At 39.9% G+C, this 25,778-nt stretch overlaps 2 protein-coding genes across 2 annotated transcripts; one reads left to right on the top strand and one right to left on the bottom strand.

The window, feature by feature from the left end:
* Positions 1-647: 647 nt before the first annotated feature.
* Positions 648-12,033, top strand: si:dkey-166k12.1 (solute carrier family 22 member 13). The gene is made up of 10 exons (XM_055055850.1): positions 648-1,741; positions 3,670-3,773; positions 5,639-5,793; positions 6,341-6,509; positions 6,619-6,733; positions 8,590-8,696; positions 8,777-8,988; positions 9,592-9,700; positions 9,786-9,998; positions 11,204-12,033. The coding sequence occupies exons 1-10, from the start codon at positions 1,406-1,408 to the stop codon at positions 11,274-11,276; spliced, it is 1,593 nt and encodes a 530-aa protein (XP_054911825.1). The 5' UTR covers positions 648-1,405; the 3' UTR covers positions 11,277-12,033.
* A 2,395-nt stretch (positions 12,034-14,428) lies between these two features.
* zgc:110239 (uncharacterized protein LOC550326 homolog) lies at positions 14,429-22,693 on the bottom strand. The gene is made up of 11 exons (XM_055055975.1): positions 22,531-22,693; positions 22,183-22,242; positions 21,995-22,087; positions 20,474-20,646; positions 19,648-19,909; positions 19,364-19,559; positions 18,567-18,760; positions 18,391-18,482; positions 15,722-15,883; positions 15,338-15,527; positions 14,429-15,256 (listed from the first exon to the last, which is right to left on the bottom strand). Exons 1-11 carry the CDS (start codon positions 22,574-22,576, stop codon positions 15,069-15,071), a joined length of 1,656 nt encoding a protein of 551 aa, XP_054911950.1. The 5' UTR covers positions 22,577-22,693; the 3' UTR covers positions 14,429-15,068.
* Positions 22,694-25,778: the final 3,085 nt, after the last annotated feature.

Genomic DNA, 25,778 nt, shown 5'->3' with positions numbered 1-25,778 from the left:
AATTAGTTCATCCGATTTGCGTAATGCACAAGGAACATCAACATCAAAACATCCACAAAGCATGATGCTGCCACCACCATGCTTTGTGGTGGCGGCACAGCACCACAAGCGCCAAAGTTGGTTCTCAGTTCGAGTCCAACCCTCTCTTTCTTTGTGCCAACTGACCACGAATCTAGTTGGTTTGGGGTCAACTTCAAATAAAAAGCTCCAGATCAAACAAAATCTCCAAAGGATTTATGGAGGATCGAAACTGTCACAATCAAAACTGAAAGCAGAAATATATAAATGGTTCAATAAATCAATCAATATGCTTCAAATGCATCCCTTATTTTTTTAAAAAAAGGGAGATATTCACCTCATGTTTTATTTTTCAGTTGAACTTCATATTTATCTTTTCAGGTTAGTTTCAACAAATTCTAAATTTAAGCACATTAAAGCATTTAAGTTAATTTTTAAACTGTTCTTAAAAGTCTTTTTGAATGTTTTTTATTCATAGTTGTATTTTTGTCTCTCTTTTTTAATGTATTTATTAATTCAAAATATATAATTTTAATTAAAACACTTATTTTAAACAATTTAATTGATGCAAGATGTTCACATTTGTTGTTTTTACATGTTTCCTCTTATTTTTAATTATGTCAGTTTTGATCCTCTATACATTTAGCCTATTACAAAAACACACCAGATTTATGTCAAATCTTCCACCACCTGATCAAACAGTAGATGGCAGCAGAGAGCTAGTGTGAGCCAAAGGCACGTGCTCTAAGACCAATTTATGCAAATGAGATGCTTATAAAACGGTAATTGCACCGTTGAATTATGAATCACGATGCGTCCCGTGCATTGTAATTCAGCAAACACATTGATATAAACGTCCCTTTAAATCAGCGCTTGAATCCGCACATATGGCGCGTGTTGTGCAGCATTTTGCATACATGGCTCTTCCCTGTACAGTAAGCAGCGCATCCATCGCACCACCTCCGCTGCCATTTATGTGGGAAACCAGAAGGGAGCCGGAAGGTGTGAGGGATGCACGTCTTCTCTCACTTCTTAAAACAGTGCCTCTGATTGTGGAGCGTTAATTGCATCCGGTTTTCCGCGCCTCCGGCTGGTGAACTTACACACGCTCCTCCTTCCATTATGTGATGCGGAGAGAGAAACTTTCACGCGTGGATCAGAATTCGGCGTTTGGAAAGAGCAGGTGGAGGCTTGGAGGGGGGAAGATGACCCCGAACTGGAATTGATTCAGATAGTTACTGTTTTTTTTTTTTTTGTTGTTGTTTGTTTTCCTGCTGCACATGGAGGAGAAGATACACCTTGTTTACATCCTGGTCTGACTCACTGCCTGGCGCTGCAGAGGAGCCTCTTTCACGTTGACCTGTAGATCCCCATAAATTCCCACCCTATGAATTTCGACCAGATCCTCGCTGCCATCGGCGGCTTTGGCAAATATCAGAAGATCCTGTACATCTGGATTTGTTTGCCTCAGATCCTTCTCGCCTTCCACATGATGGTGAGCATCTTCACCGGGGCCACGCCGCGCTACGGCTGCCGGGAGAACTCCAGCTCGGGAGCGGGGAACCAGACGACGCTCCGCGCAGAGAACGCCAGCCTCTCGGAGTCCTCCTGCTTCTCCTCGGAGGCGATGCTGCGACTGCAGGGCAACCGGACGGAGCGCGTCCCGTGCGCCCGCGGCTGGGTCTACAGCACGGAGGTTTTCCAAAGCACCACTGTCACCGAGGTACCGGCATATATATAGATCACGTAGCAGTGGCGGTTCCTGCGTGAATGGTGTCCCAAAGGGGAGCCCCCTCCACTCCACTGCCTCATCGACACAAACTTTCTGCAACAGCTTAGTGCATAACTTCGGGAAAAAAAAATAAAAATATATTTTTTTTGTACATAGTCTATGTTTTGAAACTGTCATAATGTTGTGACAGCATTATATGATACACATAAACTATGAAAAAGATGAAGCTCCTCTGCTTGAAACAACCAATCAGTCAGTAGGGTCTTAGCACTGTCAATCATGGTTGTACACACTGCCTCTTCCTCTCTCATCTTGCTCTCTAGCTGCTACTCCACAGCTTCTTCTTGATAGCAGAGCCTATCGTGGATGTTCAGGCTAGTTAATATGACCACTGATGATGACAGATATTAGTTGTGTTTACTCAACATAAACTGGACCCAAAACAGTTTGTGGTGACATGACTCCATTTCCACTAAGGCCTCATGAGTTCCACGATGCAGAAAGGGCGGCTGCGATACTGAGATCGGTTTCACCGAATTAGCTGATATTGGCTGAAAGGGAAGGCTAGCCGTTAGAAGGGAATAAGAGGAAACACATTTTAACACCTTATAAAACAAATGTTCTGTGGAACCACAGCAGTTTGTTACATTTGTGAAACACAATAACAGTAAATGTTGGCCTTTAGCTATTGGTGTGTTCATTTTTTTATTATTATTCACACCTCATACTTCAGACATTTTTGGGTTAATAAATATGGATAAAATGAGGAATGATGCGAGGACAAAAAAAAAAAAAAGAGGAATTCAGAAAAATTAGAATGGAAAAAGTGGAATTTGGAAAATATTACCTATCCTACAACACTTTAATGTTTGCATTTATTTGTCAGCTGAAGCTAGTTATATTTTTTTAGTAATAGTAAATATTCTAAATAATACAAACACACCCAATTACAACCCCGGCTCAGTTCCATTGTTTGTCTCCAGTTGGTAAAATAACTCTTGTGTTAAACTCCAGTGTACCAGCAGATGATGACATTTATGCTGTGCAGACGTTGTTGTCGAGCGATCTGAGAGTCATAAGAGCTTGCATTGTTCACCTCCAGAGGGATTATCGACTCCTTATGGAACGGGTTTGCAAATAACCAATAGGAAACTTGTTCCTAAAGCAGCTGATAGACGCGCTAACGTTGTAACTCTGTGGGTTGTGAGCCACAATGAAAACCACCACTGCTGAGCATTTATTATAGAACTAATTAAAGAGTGGCTCATAATGTGAGCAAGTATATAGGAGAAGAAAAATACACTTTTGTGTGTGAGTCTGACACACACTTACACACACAGTGCAGCAGCGTTCCTGACAGAGACCAAACAACCACAAACCACACAGATATGATTTGTGGGTTTTATTTTTGTTTTGGGTTTTTTTTTTGCTTCCATACGGGTCTGCTACAAATAGTTTGCAATATTTAGCACGTTATGGTTGTTCTGGCTGTGCTGCTTCTTAGTATTTTCCTGAGCCTTGTTCTTTTTCTTTTTAAAACACCAAGCTGGTGTTTCCTACACAGTAGATGTTTTTGGCTCCGATTGTCGACACATTTACGTTTTTCATTTCTTGTGTGATATCTGCAACATTTTGTATCTCCTTTCAGGTGTTTTTTAATCTGTTTCTGTGTGTCTCGTCGTTCTGCGTAAAATCTGAAAAATCATGGGTGCAGAAAAGCTCAATAAGCTAAAAAGAAAGAAACTTGATTAAAAATAAAATCCAAACATTTGTTTTAGCATCTTGAGAGAACTTCAGTGTGAAGCTAGTACATGGTAGATGGTGAAAATGTCAAACAAGTAAAAATTGTATCCCACCCGGAGAAACCTATCTGTAAATTCAGTAGCAACTTTTAACTATTTCCTTCCTTCTCCTCCCAGTGGGACCTGGTGTGCAGCAAAGCTGGACTGAACAGCCTCGGATCGTCCATCTACATGTTCGGCCTGTTGGTGGGATCTGTGTTGTTCGGAGCCATGGCTGATAGGTAAGGCTGGAATCTCAGACTCTGAGTCAAGACGGCGGACTCGGCTGATCTTCAGCATCAAAGCGTGGCTAAAGGGGCGGGCGGAGGAGTCCTGCTAGCATGTGGTTGTTATGTGTGAGTAGGACAGCTGACAAACTGTGGCGAGTTAGTTCAAGAGTTAAAAATACACAAGGTGGTTTGACTCCAACTGGTGACCTCTGCTTTGAGGTGGAATTTGTTTCAGACTTATGACATCTTCTGAGAAATGATACTGTCCTTCCCCAACAAAAACAAAACAAAATTCAGGAGAGTGTAAAAGCAGGTGCCTCGGATTTAAAGACACGGTTCAGCATGCTTCGATCAAGAGAAAACATATATATATATATATATATATATATATATATATATATATATATATATATATATATATATATATATTTACTTTATTCAGCAGTGAAAAAAAAATATTTTTTTTTTGTTGTTTTTTTTATTTATTAGGTCTTAGACCTGGAAAGAGTTGCTAGTATAAAACTCTCAGAAGCTTGATTTTAATTATTTTCAGAGAATTAAAAATTATCTGAAAAAGCCTGGATAAATTATACAACAGAAAATGACCTATGATTTTGAATCTATCAGCCTTGATGGTTGAGGATTTTAAAAAATGCTTACGTCACTTTGTAGTTGCTTTGATATATACACAATCCAGTGTACAAATTATTCCTGAGTGCACCTTAAAAGTTCAGCTCGAGGGTCCAACTCTTATAGGGAATCCTGTTGTGCATTGAGATTAAGCTGGTTGAAGGCAGCTACAGACGGTAAGCTGAAATAACATATGTAGGTTATCATTTAAGTAACAAGCCAAAATAAAAAAATAAATATTTAGGGAGCAAGCTAACTATTTAGCCACAAACAAAAATATTTAACTCTGGGCTGGCTAAATATTCAGTTAGGTCTGAGCTAGCAATTGTTAGAAAACTTACTAATTAAATAGTTAGTTTTCTAAACAACAAAATATTTTTGCTTCAAACTAAATGTTTAGTTTGCTTACTAAATGTTTGTTTTGGAGCTAAATATTCAGAGTGCTAATGTAATACTTAAAGTTGTGCATAAGTTGTAAATTTATATAATATTTAATACTTTTGTGAAAAAACTGAGCAATGTGAGAATGAAGATGTTCTGCACAGAACAATGGTTGAATCAATCCCAGCTATAGTTTAGCTAATTACTGCTGTAAACCCTTACCTTTAGGATGGAAGCTTACTGCAACCTTGGGTGGCTCATTAAGTGCAAAGAGAAAAAAAAAAACAACCACAGTGACCATTTTGTGAGTCAGGAATGAAAATGCTGATGTGGAATGAAAATCCTAATAAAGAAGTTTTAGGGGCCATGAGGTCAAGCCACAGAAAATAAGATATCAAGCTGAAAATACTAAAATATAAGTAATCAAAAAAGAAATGAACATCGAATTGATTCAGTGGTTGAGAAAAACTTTGATACTTTAAACAAGATCATTGCAAACTCAGAAAACATAACGAGGTAAAACCCAAACATAAAATTAAAAGCCACTTTATAAGTCATTTACAGTATCAATATGAAGCAATAGAAAAAAACCTTCTGAGAGGAAAATTTAAATATGACATCATGGAAGGCACGATACCAGAATACATTCACATGTTGAACATCTGCAACCAAGAATGTGTTATACAGGCTGCCTTTTATAAAGACTGGCTTTGGTTAGGCTGTCTTATTTTGGGAGATCTCTGGCTCAACATTTAAATGTTTTCAGGGCTTAAAATTTAACATGAACCCTAACAACTACATCTTGAGTTATTTTGGGATTTAATGAGACAGACCATCACTATCTAAGAGTGCTCTCTTTGTGAAAGGTACGGCCGACGTTTGGTCCTGCTGTTGTCCATCGCGCTGCAGACTGTGTTTGGAGTCGCTGTAGCTTTTGCGCCCAACTTTCCAGTCTACGTGATTCTTCGCTTCGCAGTTGGGACCACCATATCTGGAGTCATTATCAACGCTTTTGTTCTTGGTATGAACTAAATGATCACACTCAAAGACGAACAAGGCAAGGTGAACTATGAACATTCAAGTTATAATTCCGACTTCCTGTTTCCCTGTCATAAATGTGACATTGTGCATATTTCTATTTTCTTTAGGTGGATGTGTGTGTTGTTTTACATTAGTCTGTGTCAAAAAATAGCTTCTTGTCTAAACTTTTCCAAATCTACTATTAGAGCTAAAGCTATAGAGTTAAAAACTGGAGCTAGAATAAACAAGGCTCAATGGGGAACCATATTTTCTTTGTAAAATATCTTTTATTACTATTTTTTCTCTCCTCCTGGAATTAAATATGAACTCAGGTTTTTCTGCTTGATGCATTACAGAAAAGTATTATTTATTGATTTCCACTTCCACTTGTATGTTATTTTTTTTTTAAATTATTTAAAAAAAATATAAATTATTTTCTTTGTAAACTTGCCACGTTATCCTCCACCTCACAGCTCCAAACCTCAGTCAATCGCCTTATCTCTCTTGTCCTCTTCTCTCCCAAAACCTCCTCAATCTTCGTATGCCAGGTACTGAGTGGACGTGTACAAAGAGACGCATGCTGGCAGGCATCATCACGGACTACACCTTCGGACTGGGATACATGCTGCTTGCAGGGGTGGCCTACCTGATACGAGACTGGAGAAAACTGCAGCTCGCTATATCAGCCCCAGGCTTCCTGCTTATCTTCTACATACGGTGGGAGGTTCAACCAGAAAATTGGATCGATGCGTGTTCATGCTATACTATGAATGGCCTCTCTGTGGCGCTGGGTTCCTCCCTGATATCTGCTTGTGTCCTCCATCAGGGTTCTGCCCCAGTCTGCCCGGTGGCTACTGGCCAACGACAGGAGAGAGGAAGCCATTGCACTCCTCCGCAAAGCAGCGTTAGTTAATGGCCGGGTCTTACCTCCCGCTATCCAGGTGTGCATTTGTTTCATTCATCCTTCCATCTGTCCATTCATATATCAGTCTGTTGGTCCAATCAACCAAGCCAACCATTTGACCATTCATCAGATTAGTCGTCTACACCAGAGGCGTCAAATTCCAGTCCTCAAGGGCCACTGTCCTGCAGTTGTTAGACTGCAGGACAGTGCAAAACACTGGAATGAAATGGATTAATTACCTCCTTTTTGTGTAGACAAGTTCTCCAGAGACCTGCTAATGATCGAATTATTCTATTCAGGTGTAGTCCAGCAGAGTCACATCTAAGAGTTTCAGGGGAGTAGCTCTGGAGAACTGGAGTTTGTCACCGGTGATCTACACATACATACAACCAACCAGTCCATCCTTCCATCCAGCCAGATAGTGTAAAGTAAAAGGATGCCAGTCCAAAATGTAGGGAAATTTCCTGTAACTTAACAGTTTCATCTGTCTGTTCAACTAATCCAGCTGTTGCCCATCTGTCCTCCAGTCCATCCAAAGCTCCATCCATTGATTAGTCCACCTGTCCAACAAATTCATCTGTCCATCTGGCCACCTATCATCTATCTACCCATCTATCCACCCTGTCCATCGAACTAACCAGTTAATCTCTCCGTCCATCTGTCTAGCTGTCCAACTAACCAGTGCATCCATCTGTCTAATCTATAATCCATCCATCCATCCATCCATCCATCCATCCATCCATCCATCCATCCATCCATCCATCCATCCATCCATCCATCCATCCATCCATCCATCCATCCATCCATCCATCCATCCATCCATCCATCCATCCATCCATCCATCCATCCATCATCCATCCATCCATCCATCCATCCATCCATCCATCCATCCATCCATCCATCCATCCATCCATCCATCCATCCATCCATCCATCCATCCATCCATCCATCCATCCATCCATCCATCCATCCATCCATCCATCAAGCCAACCAACAATTGATTTTCATATACAATGTGTGGCCATTCTTAAATATGTCCTACAAAGTTATTGAAAAAAGTGGCCAACCACAGGAATCTATGTCTTGACTCTGGATCAAGAATACATGAAATTGACAGGATATTACTTTCTATGTAATGTCCTTCCAACTATTCCAAAATACAGCTATTCCTGTTAGCATAAAATCTGAGTAGTGTTCCTGTTCAGACAATCATGCCGGCTTTCAGCTGCTTATTGCACTTACTCAATTTCAGTAAATTTCTTCTTATGTTTGAATGTGTTCAGAAAACACTTGGATAATTGTAGACTTTAGATACTACAAACAGACATTCAGTAATTTGATTGAAATTCAAAACAATCCTTCTCAGAAGCTGAAACCAACTCAGCAAGCTTTAGACAAATCAGGAAGTTTATCTTCTTATGTATTTAGTTCCTCCGGTTTCACAGACTTGAGGTCAACCAGAGAAAATGCATTTTTAAAAACTTCTTTGCAGAAGTTGGATGTAAACACACAATGGAAGAGGACCAGTCCAAGTCTGAAAGGCTTTGGCAATACCACCTACTATATTTCTTCTCTGATGATGTTTGGACTGGTCTTTTAGTGCTGAGGATTTAACATGCTCTTGTCTTTTATGTTCAACGTTCATTAAGTATAAAACACTCAGAGTTGCATTAAGGTTAGACAACTTACTTAGTCATTATAGTACTTTGCATTTCCTTGACTGCAGAGGATCTTCTTCAGTCATCTTCTATTTGTATTGAGTGGTGCTTTGCTTTCAGCTGCATACTACTCCTGCTTGTTTGCGTAAAACTCATGGTAAAACGTATGTCCTGAAGTAATTTTCTACCAACAAGTTTATCATTTGCTTGTGTGTTGTGTTCATTTACACACCAGGCTGAAAAGTGGGAGTTTTTAGGCGGCTCAATGCGAAGTCACTCAGCTATGGATCTAATCCGGACACCACAGATGAGAAAGAGAACCATCATTTTGTTCTACATCTGGTATGTTATGTCGGCCTTTATCAGCATTTCTCAATGTTATTTCGAGATCTTTCTTGATTCTTCTGTGTTTGCAATCACAGGTTTGTGAACGTGCTAGTGTACTATGGGCTGTCTCTGGGTGTGTCTCGTTTGGGGACAGACCTCTACCTGACCCAATTTGTGTTTGGGTTGGTTGAGATCCCAGCTCGTTCTCTGGTCCTGGTCGTCCTGCCTTTCAGCCGACGATTCTCCCAGAGTGGCTTCCTGGCGATTGGGGGTCTTGCCTGCTTGCTGATGCTCGCTGTCCCTGCAGGTATGGAGGATGGAGACCAGGGATTGGTTGCAGTGTCAGGAAATCTCTTAAAATGAAATGCGCTTTGCAGGATCTCACAGCTGACTCTCAAGAGGTTCCTACACAGTCTGGAAAAGTTTGAAATTTGACTTAGTTATCTTCCAAATATAGAAAAATATGTAAAAAATAACAAAGAACGTGAAAAGCTGAATCCAGCCATTCCACCTATTAATTTGTCCATCCAACTAGCAAGTCAATCCGACTGTCTATCTGTCCAATAAAGCAATCTATTTATCCATTTGTCCATTCATCTGTAATTCATCCACCCTTCCATCCATTTGTCCAACCAACCAGTTCATCAATCTATCATTAGTCTTTCCATACATCTGTCCGTCCACCTGTCCAACCAAACAAATAATCCATCTATCTATCCTCCATCTATGTAATCTATCCACCATTACATAGGTGGTGGATGGATAGATAGATGGTTTTACAAACAATCCTGTTTGTCCAACCAATCAATAATATCATCTACTGGTCCATCCAACTAACAATCCCATCAATCAGCAACAAATACATATAAAATCTGCTCTTTAAAATATACAAATTTTTCTTTGTCTGTAGATCATCCCAATGTCCTGACTGGGCTTGCCATGGTTGGGAAGTTTGGTATTACAGCCTCATTTGCTGTCATCTATGTGTACACTGCTGAGATTTTCCCTACTGTGCTAAGGTAGGACTTCTACATTTTCTGCCAAGTAGTTTAAGGTTTCCTCAGACATGCAGTCTTGCAGCTTCTGCACTTGGTGTACCTGCAGGCAAACAGGAATAGGCGTGTCCAGCATGTTTGCGAGGATGGGGGGCGTATTGGCACCCATTATAAATATGCTGCACAACCACAACCCCGTCACGCCGCTTATCATCTTCGGCACGTCCCCGCTTCTGGGAGCAATTCTCGCCTTGGCACTGCCTGAAACTGCTGACCGACCTCTGCCAGACACGCTGGAGGACGTAGAGAACTGGGACATCAGGTACAGCGGCTAAATAAAGAGCTAGTCCCTGTAAATAAAAACTGTTGCACTGCTGCGCGTTAGCCTAGCCATTGCCTTCCAACGCAATTTTGCTCGATTCTAATCGTGATCTTGGCTTTTTCCCACTGAAGGGAAATGCAGCTTATAGTCTGGAAAATACGGTAACTAAAAAAGTTAGTTGTAAATCAAAAGAGTTGATCTTTCTTTTAGGAGTATTTGACCCAGTAACCCGGAAAACACTTGAAACACACACACGATTATTATGATTATCATCGTGATGAGGAGTCCTGCTGCGACCCTCTGTCGCTGCCCTCATCTTCGCTGGTGTCCTCGGGCCCCAACTCTTCCTCGCCCCCATCGTTGAACTCCTTGGTCAATACACAATTCTCCGTGGTCGCGGGTACGAGGCGGACATATTTGTTCGTACCCTGCTGTGTGCGAAATGGACTACTCACAGGCAAAACAGTATGCCAGCAGGGGGTGTTATGCCAAGCGGGGGCTGATAAACCCCGACCGCCGCACAAGAAACACTGCCGTAAAATAACGTCCGTCACTCGAGCGGCCATTCCACTCCATGAGAGAAGCGCGACACGAGCCGCGGTGGGCGTCCCTTATTTTAATTTCTGGAAGGAAATTAAAATAAGGAAAAAGCCACTGTATTTTTTTCTATTTTAATGTCGCTTACTTACTTCTCTGGTATCGGACTTTCACTTATTTTTTAAACTTCACAAGCTTGCCGTCGTAACCCAGGGGATGAGAAGCATTTAATCTAACGGCAGGCAGACTTGTGTTAGCCGGTCTCCTCCCGCCTGTTACGTCCGGTCACATTTCAAAATAAGAGCATCGACATAAATCGCATTGCTTTCATAATGAAGTGATTTTTCATCGAGGTTTATGAGTAGGGCGGGCTAACTGTTGATACCTGACCATTACATTTAAAACAAAATCCGTTTTGGTAACTGAAATAATATGTAATAAGTAGTTAAAAAACAGAAGTATAAAAATTAAATTACTTTAAAAAATTATGTTAATAAAACTGACCTTGACATAAATAAATTGCACAATTCATTTCTTGCCTTCTTTTTCTGTGTTTTTACCAGGCTGACTTTGGTTAGATATATCAAATAAAATCCTTATAAAAGTTCAATTCATATGATTCAAGGTACTGTGAGAAATCTTTACATTTGTATTTTTATCTCTGGCAGAATGGCTCCCATTTTGGAAATCCTAGAGCCACACAAAGACTTCGATCCAGCAGAGAGCAGCTGCAAGATCTAGCGAGCCAGAACTCCAGTGTGTGTAACAGAGACAAGCCGATTCTGTCAAGCAAACGTTGCAGTGCCTCAAAGCTCCGGTATCTAACACACTCAATCATCTTCTATGCAACTGCAAGTCTTGATGTGATTATGAGCTCTATCCAAGAAAGCCAGTCATGTTCCACGCACCAAATCAGCACAAGGTGTTCACACAAACACACACAAAGAAGGCATTCAGCGCTCCTGCCAAGGCCAATGAAAACCTCACTGTTTAAGCAGACGCAGGTGAGAACCTACAGTCAGGAATAGTTGCAGTTTAGACTTCCGTATATCCGTCGTCCAGTTTGTACCTTTAACCCAGTTTCACAAAGCGAATTCATTTAGAGCGCCCTATAGATGCAAGTAAGTAGGAAATAACTCACCTTAGGAGTTTGCAGACAATTTTTGCATATTTGTATACCTTTATAAATGTCTATTTAAAACTGCCAGTCCAACACTAATGCAGCTTACAGGCCTGAAAAACTCTGTAGAGTCTCATGGTTAAGCAGAAGTACCTTTCAGCTCTAGGGTTTTATGTATAAGGATATCGAGTTAAGCGGTTCAGCAATTTGCAAAGTACAACCTCAGATGAACAACATTTTTAACAGTTGTCATTACTTATTTATATGCTTTACACTTATAATATTCCAGCACTTCTGATTCTACGAAGATTTCTTTTCTTCAATGGATCAATTTACTTCAGTTCACTGAAGATTGCAGACATCCATTTTGTGAACATTGCCCGGTTTGGTGCATCGCTTGCCCGGTTTGGTGCATCGCTTTCGATTGTTGTCAAGTTGCGTGACGCAGTTTCATTAACTAGTTTGCTCTCTCCTGTTCAAATTAGACTCTTCCAGAAATCCTGCTTCTTTATCGATGCGATTCTGCACATTTGAAGGTGTGGCATTTCATACCATTGTATGTGTATGAAAAGGAGCTTTTGGAATCAAAGTATTTCTGAACTGAATTGACATCTATGAATCATAAAAATAATAAATTTGAACAGATCAACTTAGAGTTCTTTTTTGGTTTGATGGGGGGATCACACTCTACCTTAAGATAAACTGTCCCTAAAAATATTTTTGGATCTTGTAATTACCTGAATAATTAATAAAAAATACTAAATTAACAAGTGAACTAAATTAATATGCAGTGATTTTTAGCATACAAAATGGCAATGCTTGGGTAAAGAAAAATAGGTGTTAGGGTTGATGGCTACAGAGGTTTTAAATGTTTTCATGCCTGACCTCAGACAGTCATTGTAAAATGACTATCATGTTGACGTTGCTTCTCCGCTTAAGCTAAACTCCCCACACTCCTTTGCTTCATGACATGACCAAACATAACCTGCCAGTAATGAAACATAAATAGCATTAAAACAGAAATGAACATTAGCTAACATCGCCATAGTTTCACTTATTGAAACGATACGATAAAAAATGACTGTCGTCGGCCAATACTTATGTTAATGCCGATATATCACACATCTCTACTTTTAACATTGGAATATTTCAATATCTCTCATGCTTAGAGCAGTGCACTCAATATAAAGGTGTTGAGTCCTGTGGCACCTCTAACTCCTTCAACTTGCTTTCCAAGGTCTGCTTCAGCTTTGCTACGCATTGCTGTCTGTCTTTACCATATGTCGTTCATATGAGTTTCCATCTTCCCATCTTTCAGTTTGTTTAAATCTGATACATTTAAACTTCACTGAACTGAAATGACTGTAAATCCTGGACAGGGTTCTTAAGCATTTTTACATTTCATACAAAACACTTTTTCCAAAGTGTGTCATGTCTCCTGAGCTGCAATGTGAAGCATGATTGTTGTATTTTAATGCTGTTTTTCCAAGTAGCTGCAGCCGAGATTAATTTGCATGCACTAGTTCCTTTTGTAATGTTCTGTGTAACCTTTGTATAACTTTTATAGACTTGGTTTTGTATTGAAATCATGGGATGTATCAGATCAGCACGAATCAAGGTGCTTCACTTACAAGTATTGTTCGTAGACATATGCTGTTTTGGATGAAACGTAATCACATGAGAATCAATCTATATTCTGTTGAGCTCTATGGTCTAGGTTTAAGGGTTGTAGTTGCATTTATAGGAGAAATGGTTGAGAAAAAGTGTAGCCATCAAGTTACTGCAGATTTCTGCTGCAAAATATTTTTAAAACAATCATTGTCTACAGCTAAACAAAAAAGTTTATATAGATATTATTGTATAGCTTGATGTTCTTTATATTTTCTTAAAACACGACCACAAATTCTAGTGGATGTTACTGGGATTTTCTGTGATAGAACAACACAACGTAGAAGATAATTACAAAGTGAAAGCGTGTTGGTTTGTTACAGGGGTCTGCAACCCACGGCTCTTTAGAAACTTCCACAATAACTTTGGATAAAAAGATAAAAAACCACATAACCCTTTTAAATATAAACATTAGGGTGGCGCAGTATGGCTTAAAATGTCATCACAATATTTTGTGACGTTTATAGTAATACCAATGGCAGTGAAAATATAATTTTCACAACTTATTTTGGCTTTTATTTAAGCAACAAATTTCTCTACTGACACACATATATATATATAACTAATGGGAATTTGTAGTTATGATAAATCAAAAAATCTTTTAAGAAACAAGAAATGGATGTGTAATAGCTCAAGGACAATGTAATCATCTCATGGAATAATTACATTGAATTTCCACTAAAGAATGAAAATTGAAAGTATTTTTTTTGTAGATTCTACAAAAAATTTTTATTTTAGTTTAAGATTTTTGGTTTTCTTTATTTCAAAACTTAAAAACAAGTTAAATTGTGGCTGTATGGTGGATAAGTCTCAGAAATTATAAGTTCAATTTGTTTCTAAAATGTCATGTAAGATTTGTGGCTCTAAAGTTTTATTTAGGTGAACTGCCGGTAAGAACGGCTTTTTGGGTTGCAAAGGTTGCAGACCCCTGCTCTATTTCATAAAATCCATTTTCGATATTTTCAAGTTTGTGATTTTTACCAAATGTTTGTGGTAATACTTCTGCAGGCATAGTGAATGTGGAAAGTTTTGACATTCATCTGAATGAAGTGAAGAAAGCATTTCTTAGAGCCCAAGATGAAGCAGAGATGTCACTGCAAGCAGATAACTTTCAGCGTTTTTATTGTCATGATTTTGTCAAATGTGTAACGATCAAGTGGAAATGTGTCATGAAATGTATTTTGTATAACTGAAATGAAGGCATAGTGCCTTGGTGCCTCCAGCAATAAACTTGTTTGAAACAATCAAAAAAAATAAAAAATAAAAAAAATTTGTGCAACTTTTGCAAAACAATACTTTTAGAGACGCACCGATACAATATTGTTATCTGTATCAATATTGAAATAAAATTCTAGATCATGAGTCGATGGCAACGTGCTTGATCCTCAACGACAGATCTATTCAATATAGCTCTATGCCTTGAGTGATGTCATACTCTAGAATTCCTAATTGAACTTCCTGAACAGGTCGAATGAAAGTTTGCTGAAGTTTAATTGACACATGTTCAACCAAGACTTTCAGTACTTCAGTCTGTGTTTAAAAACGAGGAAGTTCAACGTTAATTCAGCACTGTTTTTTTTTGTATCGGACAATACCAAACCTCAGATATTGTGATTGGAAATTAAAAAAGTGTACCGATGCTCCCCTAAATATTTTCAGGCTGCTTAGAGGCTCACACCAAACAAAGTGTCATTTAGACCCAGGCACTGACAACAGTGTAAACATCAACAACAAACAGGAATTATCTAGGCCAGAGTGATGTATGTAGCGTCTGTAGTGACTCCGCAGTTGTTGTCCTTCGTAGACATCAGGATGTAGCCGTCGTTGCCCCAGTACGTGGACCAAGAGTTCTTAACCAGCCAGTACGGCTCTCCGTTCAACGTGCCGTATCCCACCGCAAGCACGGCATGGTCCAAATCGTCTACGGTGTTCCCTGAATCGATAACGGAATGGAATGTTAGTTTGCAGACGGGAGCAGAAATGTCCGGAACATCCGGAGAGACGTAAAGCTCACCACAAGCCGGTTCGTAGTAAACGCCGTGGCTGTAAAAGACGAACGATCGGTGTGAGGCGTCGATGCTGACGGCGGCCGGGCCATTCTTAAAGAGGGCCAACCTGAGGGCGTCCGCGTCGCCCGACGTCACGTTGGTGTAGCTTTTGACGTGGGCGGTGAGCTGCGACGAGTTCAGATGGCAGAATCCGTTCTGTTCAGGGAGGGGGAAAAAAGAAATGAGGCTGACTTTGGAAGAAGAAAAAAAATGTTGCTGACCTCAGAGTGGAAAATGAGTCATCAGTTTTATTTCCTTTAACACCTCTGAACGGGTTTGAGGTTTTTCAGCGATATGAAACACCTCTGCAGCTGTTAAAAACCTCCAAGTTGTGATGAAATTCGTCTCACCATTCCCATGTAGGCGCCGTAGGTTTCCGTGGTGGCGATGCCTCCGTGTTTCATGATCCACTCGTATGCCCGCCACTCCTCCCCACCGTCGCAGCCGTTGTTGCCGAAGCCCCAGGAGCAGTCCACCAGCATCTGCTGGGACAGGACCTGCAGGGAGCCCGTCTGGAAGAACAGGGGTCAAAGGTCAGCAACCTGTTCTCACCGCTACAGTTTGGGGGAGAAGGGTGGAGAAAAAGGGATTATGCTGAAGATTAAAAAGTCAAATTTGTTGTCGATTATTTCAATAGAGAGAGAACATTAAGCTACGTATTCTCTTCAGTGTTATGAGAGATATTCTAGTCGAACATTTTATGTTTGAGTCAAGGAGTGAAAAAAGAAGCCAACAGCTGCACCGTTCTGGCTGCTGAACGTTTTGCATTATGTCACCGCAAAGATGAGATTCGCCCATTTATTTATTTCACTGAAAACAACAGTCTCTGCACTAGCTTTAAAAATTCATTCAAACAATCAGGCAAAGTGGAAACAATCTCTCACAGAACTTTTAAATCTATCCAGCAACTGATAGCTGCATCAACAACCGATTTATAAACTTCTGTAGACAAAGTGAAACCGTCTCCAAACAGACAGAAACTTTCTTGGACCAGCTGTTCCTCCACAGATCTGCAGAGCGATGCTGTGAGACAGGCTGGAAGTGAAGCCGACTGTGTTTGCAAAGCTGCCGGTGAGGACCGGGGTCACCGCTCTGTGCAGGTCACCGTTCCACTGCGGGGGGCGAGCGCCACATCCTGGCAGATGTACAAAGCCGGAGCACTGGGGCCCTGGCGACACACACACACGCGCGCGAGCACATACACACACACGGCTCTCCTCTGAGCTGGAACATTGTGTTTCTGCCACCGCTGCAGAACAATTAGGCTGCACCGACTCCAAGAAGCTCCCTGATCGAGCTCGACATCGGCTCCCCGCCCCCTGTTCTCCCGACTGATAGACGAGAGAACATTAAAAACCAAAAAAAAGCAACAAAATGAAAAAACAAAAACACGTGAACGACTTCAATGTGTTCCTGTCGATAATTTATGACCTTAACTAAAGCGTCCTGAAAAGAGAAGTGCTCACAGGCTCCTACGCAGAGCTAATACAGATTAGTCTGATGAAAACGTTCTGGAAATAAAATCTGGAAGATGTGGTGTGCATTTGTATTCCTCCACATTTTACTCCAACTAACCCTGAATAAAATCCAACAAACAACAACTAAATTTAAATTCTAACAAAATGCATTCAAAATTTGAAAAAAAAAGAAAAAGTTCAGCAGGTTTGACTAGTTGCAAACCATTTCTCCTTACTGGACCTGGGCCACGAGACGTGATGGAGAGCGGCGTGCGTGTCGGAGTCAAAGAATTTGCTGACTTCGACAGGGCGCCATCAGACCCCATAATAAACTGCTCCCATGTTTGGATCGGTTGCTCAGCAACGAAGGAACAGGAATGCCTTTGAGCTTTGGATTTCTCTGCGACGGGAGCCGACGCTTCAAGCCGACCGTCAGGTCTGACTGCTGTGCAAATCATCCTGCATTTACTCAGAGTAAAACGATTTACAACAGCCACAAAAACACCAAAAGTTCAGATTTCATTTCACAAAGTGGTGCATGATTGTGAAGCAGGGGGAAAAGGGGAATTGTCATGAATTTCAAATCGAAAAACCTGAGAATTTTCACTTGAACATTCGTTTTGAAGCTTTGCCAGACTTTAAATTATAACGTTGTATTTAGTAAATAGCTCATGATCTAAATTGATCATTATCCAATGCATCTGGTGCGACGTCTGACAAGCTTCCCTGCCCATAATGAAAGGCATGATACTGCCACCTACAAGTTTTCACCGTACTAATGGATTTACGTTGTTGATTCAACGAGGTTTGATTTGGAGACGCCGAAATGTGTTTGTACGGGACACTTTTTAGATTTATATTCCTAAATCATTTTGAAAACAATAGATAATTTTATACACTACTGTGTTTCTCTATGACATAAAATGCCAGTAAGAAACACGGAGATTCATGGCTGTAATGTGGCCAAATTTTTAAAGGTTTACTGGGTCTGCCTACAGAATCTAATTTGACAAATTAGATTATGGGGCTTATTTGACAGATCAAAGGTATCTTTTGAAAAATGACAGCCTTTAAAGCAGGCACTAAACATACTTTGCATTAAAGCTGCATGTCTTTATAGGTTTTATCTAGTATTCTAATGTTAAGTTTTTATAAGTTGTAAGTGGAAAATAATCAATGTTAACAAAAGTAAAGGCTTTCAAACACATTATATAATGTGCTAGTGATAGTTTCTGAAGTAAATTAGCTTTTCAATAATATTTAATTTGTTGAATGAGTCTGTATGTCACTAAGGACTCAAATAATTTGATCAGTTTTGCTTCCAATATGAAATTTATCTTTATCATTATTATTTTCCCCAAATGCTGTTAATTAACAAAGTGATGCCAGTTTGTTCTCTTCAGAAGAATTCAGTGCGGTGAAAATAGACAAACACGAATAGATGAGGCATTGTGCTGAACATCTGCATCCTCAAAGAGAATAGGAAATTACCCCATTCCAGTGAAAAACACCGGAATGGGGTCACTCTCCATGCTAAAAGCTGCTTCTTAATTGTACCTCACCTTTAGGAACAGGGCGCCCTCTACTGCTCCAGTGGTGGCAAAGCTCCAGCAGGAGCCACAGATGGCTTGGTCCTTCACTGGAGTCACAGCACCTGAAAATGGACACAGGATGAGCAACAAGTAAAAAATGCTGACAAATCTGACTTTAGGGAAAAAGATTAGCGTCTCAGACGTACCGTACAGTCTCCAGTCCAGAGACTCGGGTACCTTCACCCCGTCGTACACCTTGGATGGGAAGGGGAGACCCTTGTTTGGGGTCTTGCTTTGTTTTCTCCCCCTCATGGTTGCTAGCTCCGACATGGTGCGGTCCGACAGCGAGTTCAGAGCCAGAGAGAAGGACAGGCCTGCTCTGTTCTTAGAGTGGACATACCTGCAGCAACAAGGAAACATTACTGGAGACCTTTTCACACCATAAATTATTAAATATCAATAGTTGTAACAATTTTGCATCAAAGTCAAGGTAAGACCTTTTTGTACCTAGCTAACTATTTGTGTCTATTTAGCTGTTTTGCATCTATCTTGATATATGTTTTACATTTAACTAGTGAACTTTTTTCACTAGTTAGAAAAAAGTGAGCTAGTTAGTTTTTTTTTTTTTGTTGCATCCTGCAAAGTACTAGCTGGATACTGCATTGCAGGATAACTTCTATATCTAGCTAACTGTTTTACATCTAGCTAGCTTTTTTTTGTATGTTGCTAGCTTTTTGCATTTATTTAATGTACCTTAGCAGCAAGTTATCGGTAGCCTCAACTGCCTCATGTCACAACGCAGTGAAGATGTTTACATGCGACTCAAACTTTTAACAGAGAAAAAAGATACTACAAATATGAGAATATACAACTTTAAACAGTCCTACCACTACAAATTTAAGACCTGTGATTAATGTATATAAGACTAACTTACATTTTAAGGTCTTAATACTTGATGCATGAATTCAAGACATTTTAAGGATGCGTGGACACCCTGTTTAACCTGAGGTTGTGAAGAAAAGTATGCTCTCTCTTCTCGTGCTCCATGTCGTCGCCATACTGACGCTGGAACTTCTCCTTGAAATGACTGAACATCTTCTGAGAGTGGCCTGAAGCCGAGGTGTGGATGAGTTCTTTCATCGGGTTGGCCAGCAGGTGGTGCTCCACCCCTGGACCTGGGAATCCCCCGCAAGTCATCCCTAGACGGAAAAGAAAGGAAACGCTACTGCTATCGTCATCGGATGATTCTAAAATGTTCCCGCTAAATCCAACGGTTCGCCCTCAAACCTTCAGGCAGGGAGAAAACTTTGGGGTCAAAACGGGTGCTGAACTCTTTGTAGTCCACCAGGTACTTGTCATAATGGGACCCCAGCAGAGTGTTGTATCCCATCATCTCGTAGTGTAGGGGTATGGAAGTGCCTTTCTGTCCATCTGCGCTTTTCTCTGCGTTTGTCACCCACAGTGTGTAGGTGTTCTTCTTGAAGCCCACGGTGGTCACGTTCTGCCAGACTTCGCACAGCGAGCCGCCGTAATACTCCATCCTCAAGAACTATAGAGGAAAATGGCAGCTATGAAAATGCTAACATAAGTGGATGATTTGCCTTCTACAAAGCAAAGGCAGGAAACCTCAGTATGTTCTGCTGTTTGAACATGTTGTAGGTTGTGAAAACAAGGACAGTCAGGTGTGTAAACTAAAGCGGCGGCACTTATTATATTTTAAATGTCTAATTACAGTAGTAATATTTTAAACATATTGTCGCAAAACTTAAATCAATATACTGCTAAGCAGCAGGCTGCAGGCTAATATAACCTTGTTAAAATATTAATATTTTCAGATATTCAGGTCTGTTTTGCAGTTAGTAACACAGTTCAGAAGTGTCAAAGCTTTAGAGAAAAATATATAAAATCATCCATAAGAACCATCCTATATCTGTAATGCTAGTTTCTTCATCATTTTAGAAACCCCAGCATAGCTGCTGCTTACATAGTTCTAAACCATCTATAGTCAAAATTTAGTGCTAGTTTAACTTAAGGAGAAGAAGAGTTTTAAATGTGGTCTAACTGATACCCTGAAATGTCGTCATTAGGGTTAGCGTGAAGTACGCAGACGTACCTGGAAGCCCTGCACGTCCGGCAGCGACGCTTGCGGTTTGACCGCTTCGTCCTTCGTGCCGTTCATCTGAAAGCACTTCATGACGTTTTGCTCCACCTCTGTGGTCTCAGGAGTGATTTTATAGGAAACGCCAAACTGCTGCTGAGCCGCCAACTGGTAAGTGGAGACCTGGCCTGGTGAGAGGAAGCCACAGAGGGAAGCTTAGAGCGACGCAAGGAACCACAAAACCCGACACCGGTGGTCTGCGTTTACATTATGGATAGAGTTCGCTTCCTCATTTTCTGACCGCCTGCTGCAATGTTAAGGCTCATATTTCAGTTGGGAAAGAGGCTTTTACACTTCTTCACGTTACAGTCAAAAACATCTCTTTGTTTTTAACATTACATCGGATTGAGCAAAACACAAGTAACCCTGCTCTGGTAATCAATTAATCAATTAGTGGCTGGATAAATTAAAATGAGCTTGATCATTTCTGGTCTGATGATTTATGTATTTGTGAAGGAATTTTTGTTTACAGAGACGTTACAATGCATTTTATTTATTGTTTTGGTTGTCATGTTTTATTTTGGATATTTGAAATGTCATACACTTCCAGTATTAAGCATTTCTTACTAAATTAAAGTATGATTGATCTTTGAGAGAGCAACCTTGCATTATTATGCCATAAATAATATATTACTTGAAAATGGCCTCAAAACAAAAGGATTGTCATTTATCGCAATAATTTCTGGGGCAATTTATCATCCAGGAAAATTTGTTATCATGACTGGCTTAAGCAAAAGTTTGTGCAAAATTGTAATGAAAACGGATACTTTTTTTCCCCCTAAAAAGTGTGGTGTGTACATTTATATTCCCCAAAGTCAACTCTTCGTGAAGCCACTTTTAATGCAACCAAAGATTTTGGGATATTTCTCCAACAGATTTGCATTTCAAAGGACTGATTTGTCAAGTCTTCTGTGCAAAGTAGCTCAAGAACAGGTATATCGACCAGAAACCTCACTTTTCAGATCTGACCGCAGATTATCAATCGTATTTAGGTGTCAAAAAGGACATAGATACAGCTATATATCCAAAACGTAACATCTACTACAAGAGTTTGAAAATGCAATCCTTTAGAGTTTAATTTTAATTACATAAAACGCCAACACAACTGACTGAAGGTTGTGGTTGTAGTGAGACAAAAAATAAAAAAATCTGAAAAAGTTTGGAGTGTGTATATTTTCGGAAGAGCTTGTCAAGTTCACTTAAAAAAATGCTTGGTCATTATATTTTAAATGTCTGAAAAATAAAAATCTGAACTCTGGTTCAATAAAAAAAAAACCCTAACGTGATGCGTGTCACATGAGTTAGCCGGTCAAGTTCTCATTTCTTTTTAACTTCCTGTTCACATTTGGTGATGCCGCTGCAGTCTGGCTCCTTTTCACTGACACGACAAGATATCAGGTTTGGATCCATTCAGTCCATCCGTTCTTTAAAACACAGAATCAGCTGTAAGAGCCTAAGGTCGAGTAGTTCTCTCACCATGATAATAGTCGATACGGCTGGACTCTGCTGCGAGGTCAAACCAGCCCTCAAATGGCTCCAAAATCTCAGCATAGGGCAAAGAGATCACTCCTGCAATGGCAATGAGAAACCTCAGTGTAAGGACACAGATCCCTGTCATCAGGACTAAAACCTGTCATCAGGACTAAAACCTGTCATCAGCTCACCTTTGACGTGATAGGTTTCCCCGAAGTCAGGAAGAGAAGGCACAGCTTTTGCATGAGTGGCTGCAAACAACCAAAAATAAAACAATGAATTTGACATGTAATTTCTGAAGTTACACACAACCAATGAGTCAAAATAGCATTTTTCCTCGTTAATAAGCGTTTCAACTCAGCCTTATTACCCACAACAGCTGAGAAATAACACATGTCAAGCTTTGTGGAGCGAATTACAGTTTGAGAGCATAAAAAGGAGCTAAAACACAACCTGCCAGCTAGTGGCTAGGAAAAACAACAGCACCTCATGCTAGCTTCTTTAACGGATTTAACCTTCACTGACTTTAAAGCTCTTACCGTCGGCAGCCCAAAACAGAAGAACGGCGACGTACAAAGGCCGCATTGTGTCTGGACTAGGTTTAACAAACACGGAGAAAACAAAAGGAGCCGGACTCCAGTGAAGAAACGCGACAACACATGACTCCAAACGCCCCCCAGCGTCTCCCAAAACACTCGGTAAACGAACGTCCGAGACGTCCCGTCTCGACCAATCAAATCACAGAGAGGAAAGGTGTTGACCAATGAGACGTCAGAGGCGGGTTCAAGTGTTTTTAAGCGTCATGTGACACGGGTCATATGACCAAAGGTGATCTGCAGGGTAAGTTGAGCAACTTATTGCTGATCTTTGCACATTTTAACCAACCAAAGGTTCAGTTTTTTTTGTGTGTTGATGTTTTGAAAAAACATAGCTTCAGGGGGAAGGTTGGGAAATGATTTGAGACATTTTGCTGATTGTTGTGTCACTGAAACATTACTGATATTTGTTGCTTGTCCAACTGTCTGCAATCTAAGTTTGTTATAAAATCAACTTGTATATATATATATATATATATATATATATATATATATATATATATATATATATATATATATATATATATATATATATATATATATATATATATATATATATACACATTGTCTCTAAAGCCGTTTGTTTGCATGTTGTCATGTTTTTGGACTATGGGAAGTTGGAGAGAGTATCCACACTTTTACAAGGATAACATTCCAACTCCATTTAGAATGTTTATAAATATGTCTCAAAGGTATTATGTATTAGTATTTAACACCAAATCACTCTGATACCCTTAAATGAAACCCAGACCAACCTGATGCCTTTAGATGTTGCTTTGATGGCATCCTCATGGAGAAAATTTGATCTCTGTGTAAATCCAGCTGTTCTGTAAAACATTGGATGTGTGTGTGTTTTTTTTAAAGAAATGAAGACACTGTTAATGTTATTAGAAATTCTTATCTCTACATTTTAAGGGAATAAGATATATGATAAATAATAAGCTGAATATTTTGGTGTCCAAAAATAGAGTACCTTTTAAAACTGCAAACCTACCAAGACTTGACCATTCACCTGAAATCAACATACTCCACCCCATGGTTAAACATGGTGGTGGTGGCATCATACTTTTTTTCCCCCAGAAGATATAGGGAGCCAATGAAAGGGATTTTGAAAGAAAAGCTGTTAGAGGCTTCCAGCAAGACAACAACAATAGTTTTTGTTAAAATACACTTCCAGCTAAGCAAAATTGGTGTAGTTTTGTTTTGCCAAATGCCGAGTAACACTATGCACTCAAGTCTCAAATTTGAAAGCATTACTATTGTTCTCTTGTAACAGAATAAATGTAAAAACTGATTTCAATACATTTCAAATATTCCAGGGAAAAAAAATCTAATGGATAATGAAGCCGGAAATAAAATCCAAATAAAATACATGAAAGTATTTTAATTCTTTGTCTTTATTTTATTTTTTTTAATTATATGCTTCAATAGTTGCGTAATTTTCCACTATTTGTGACATAACATAAATTAGCTTTAATGGGTGCTGTATGTTTTATATGAGGAATGTTACAATAGTCTTATATGACTGTAATCTCTGTTAGCAACAAATACACAGACTGAGGGGGGGAAACAATAAGTTTGATGTATCTTTTAAAACTCTACTTGTATTCACTTTGTGTGCATCATCACAAATCCATTATACAATATCAACGCTAGATGTCAGTATATTACAGGACATGGCCACACATAATTGGAAATATGCTCCTCATGATCTGAGTCCAGGGTTATTCAGATATTGAAAATCTCGATTCTCTGATGTAAGTGAACAGCAGCTGCCTGCAGTCAGAACGGTGTGGCACTGGAGCACGACAGACGCTATTCTGCATTTAACTCGGTCAAGTGGGTGTCTGGTTGCCCTCAGCGAAGTCATGAGGTGACGGTGTGAACAACTGGGACTGACAGTAAGCCATGTTTTGTGGAACAGTGGCGGAAAACGGTGCAGATAAATGTTCTCTTCAGAGTGCAAGCTCATGTTTGAGTCTGAAAACTCACAAAGTCAAGAAATCTGCCAGTAAACAACTGTTTGCTTGTATCTGCTGCTAATTATGGGGCGGTTCAGTGAATGTCATGAGAGCACTGAAAGTTCTCAGAGTGTAATCTGATGACTCAAACTCCGAGTTCTTACGCAAGACCTTTCCCCAAAGAAACCAAACCCCAAAGACAAACAGGAACACATTTTCACCTCCTCTAAATCAGATCGGTGTGTTTAAACACAAAGATCTTCCTCTTGTACACAAAGGATCACTTTCTACTGCATCTAGTGCCTTACAGTTTATGAACTGTCATGTTTACTTTCGGAACTAACAAAATGGATTTTTCTGAGAAGCGAGAAGGAAGCAGAATTAATCTAAGGCTTCTGAACTTCTACATCTAGGTGTTGATTTGAAATGGGAAAATCGATATTTAGAGTTTTCAGTCACTACATTGACACAGAAGTGTCAACTCTACCACACTCAGAACTCAGAGGCTTGCCTGTTTTCTTGGGTTATGAAAATTTGAGTGGAAAAATGAATTTCCTGCTTTGTGTCCAACGAAAACAACAGAAAATAGTCTGAGGCAGAAAAGGTCTCACTACAATGTGTCAACTAGATGTAGGTTTAGACTTGGACTGGACCATCTGTCCATTTTCTTATAAATTCAGGCCACCTCCATGCCCCACTCAAGAAGAGAATTTGTTGCATCTCCCGCATGGTTTTTGGAAAACTTTGGAAACATTCCTTCTTGCCATTCCTCCAGAAAGACCAGATTTGTGAAGTTCACAATTAATCGTTGTCCGGTCATCGTATTGTCCCACCTGAGCTCCTCGAGGCTGGTGGTTGTCCTCCTTTCCAGCCTGTGAGTGTAGCTGAATGACCCTGCCTCTCACTTTCAGATGACAGGAGTGAACAAAGCTTCTTGAGACGTCCAAACGGTGGGATCTATCTCCCCTAACCATGTTAGAAGTTCCTCTGACATGGCTGGGATGCTCCTTTGTCTATGTAAAGCTCCAACTTAACTAATGCTCTGCCTCTGAGGCCTTCGTCAAACTACACGCAGGCAACGACTTCTGTTTTGCGATAGCCGACTTTTGAAGGCAATTGGTTGCGCTGGATTTTACTTAGATGCAAAACACATACCAGTTATTTCCTTTTGTTATCATTTGCTCACAACTCTGTTACTCTGCACTGTTTGTCTGTTGCATAAAATACCAG

This window comes from Poeciliopsis prolifica, unplaced genomic scaffold (genome assembly GCF_027474105.1).
Source record: "Poeciliopsis prolifica strain line A6 unplaced genomic scaffold, Auburn_PproV2 SCAFFOLD043, whole genome shotgun sequence".
NCBI lineage: Eukaryota > Metazoa > Chordata > Actinopteri > Cyprinodontiformes > Poeciliidae > Poeciliopsis > Poeciliopsis prolifica.
This window is presented reverse-complemented; position numbering and strand designations above follow the sequence as displayed.